The following is a 1,881-nucleotide window of genomic DNA, read 5'->3' on the forward strand; positions in this document are numbered from 1 at the left end:
TCTCTCTCTCTCCCCGCACAACACACACACACAAGCTGACCAGATAGAAAGTGTATTCATCATCCAGCAGACCCTGTCCTCTCTCTCTCTCTCTCTCTCTCTCGCTCTTTCTCTCTTTCTCACACACACACACACACACACACAAACAAACTCACCAAATAGAGAGTGTACTCATCATCCAGCAGGCCCTGTCCTCTGTCTCTCCACACACTGCTCAAGAAGGGCACGACAATGCGGAAGTAGAGCCGGTACAGCAGCAAGGTGCCCAGGCTCAAACCCAGACCAATCAGACATGCCACTCCAGCCGCTCGCACTGAAAGCAAACAAAATATCATCACACATTAACTCATGGTTCTGGTGAGGAAAAGGAAAAACAACGACAAATTTAAACCGTTATTTACTCGTTTGAGTGAAGACACATTAACCATTGTTTAAACTTGTTTTAGTAAAGCTTAAAGACAAGCCAATGGTTTTAGTTTTTAGTAGAAGTTTTACGGCGCTCGCAACTGCATGAGGTCATAGGAGCGCCAGAAGATTAAAAGTGTTACAAGAGAGTAACAAACATAAACAAGAAGAAGGGGAGATAAGGACAATAGATGTTGGATAAGAAAGAGAAGCAAACCACACCAGAGCACTCGCCAACCACACACATTAACCATTTTTTTTACTTGTTTGAGTAAATCTTAAAGACAAGCCAGTAAGCACATTAATTGTTAATTCTGCTTTGAGTAAGAAGCATACTTACACACTAGCTGTTATAACTTATATTTTTGTATCAGTAAAGACAAGCGCATGGACACATTAACTACAATATTTACTTGTTTTTTGAGTAAAGACAAGTTCATCAACGAATTAACAGTTATAATTTAGTTGTTTGACTAAAAACAAACTTATCAAAGCACTAGCCGCTATATACTTGTCTAAATGAAGACAGTCATATCGAAACATTAACCGTTAATTACTTGTTTCAGTAAAAACATTAACTGACATTTATTCGTTTGAGTAAAGAGAAGCACATTGACCAAATAAAGCTTATAATATAATGATAACAAGCAAATAGTTGACCGCAATAATTTACAAAACCACCAGTAATAATATTAAAGCAAGCAATAATAACAATATAAAACACAAAAAGCAGCAATACTTTCAATAACAATAACCGCAATGAATACAATAACAAAAACCACAATGAAAGCAATCTTTTACAAAATGGTGAAATGGTATAAGTTTAACGCCCCTATCAACACTATTACTAATTAGGTCATTTAAGAGGCAAAAGGACAGGGCCAAAACGGGAAATTCGTGGAAAGTGCCTTTTTCAAGGACACAACGTCAGACCGAGCTGAGGCTCGAACCCCCAAAGTCGTAATCTCACGATTACGAGTCCGGTAGCCTACCTAACCACTAGGCCACCGACGCCTGAAAGCAATAATTGAAATAAAAAACCACCGTGGCAGCAGTAATAAAACAATAACTATCACCAGGATAGCAACAATATAATGCCAAAGTGTATGACAGCAATAAAAGGCATGAACTACACAGGCAAAGCCTAACAACAGAGAGCAGACTGTGATAACAATAGGAACAAAGACAAAACTATGCTGACAAAAGAGCTTCTGTTGCAAGAAGACCATTACATTTTTAATAGGAGATTTGGGTTGGGGGTGGGGGCGCTGAGGAGGAAAAGACTGGATTTCATTCTTTTAATTATTAAATAAGAGCAGCTCTAGTGATTCAATCGACCAGAACTATTTTTTTAAACAATCGTAATTCAATTTCAATAACCATGTTGTTGGGGTTTTTTTAAACATAAAAAAACCCAAAAAGGGGGAGAGTGAGAGAGTGAGAGAGCGAGAGAGAGAGAGAGAGAGAAAGAGAGAG

General features: G+C 38.3%; 1 protein-coding gene across 1 annotated transcript in view; it reads right to left on the reverse strand.

Annotated features, from left to right (window-relative positions):
* LOC101847826 overlaps window positions 1-1,881 on the reverse strand; it is a 68,506-nt gene that overhangs the window by 25,216 nt on the left and 41,409 nt on the right. Inside the window, exon 3 of the mRNA XM_005101880.3 lies at window positions 156-313. Coding sequence (XP_005101937.1) covers window positions 156-313 — 158 coding nt within the window. The remainder of the gene's footprint in view (window positions 1-155; window positions 314-1,881) is intronic.

The sequence above is a fragment of the Aplysia californica genome, unplaced genomic scaffold (assembly GCF_000002075.1).
Source record: "Aplysia californica isolate F4 #8 unplaced genomic scaffold, AplCal3.0 scaffold00302, whole genome shotgun sequence".
Lineage (NCBI taxonomy): Eukaryota > Metazoa > Mollusca > Gastropoda > Aplysiida > Aplysiidae > Aplysia > Aplysia californica.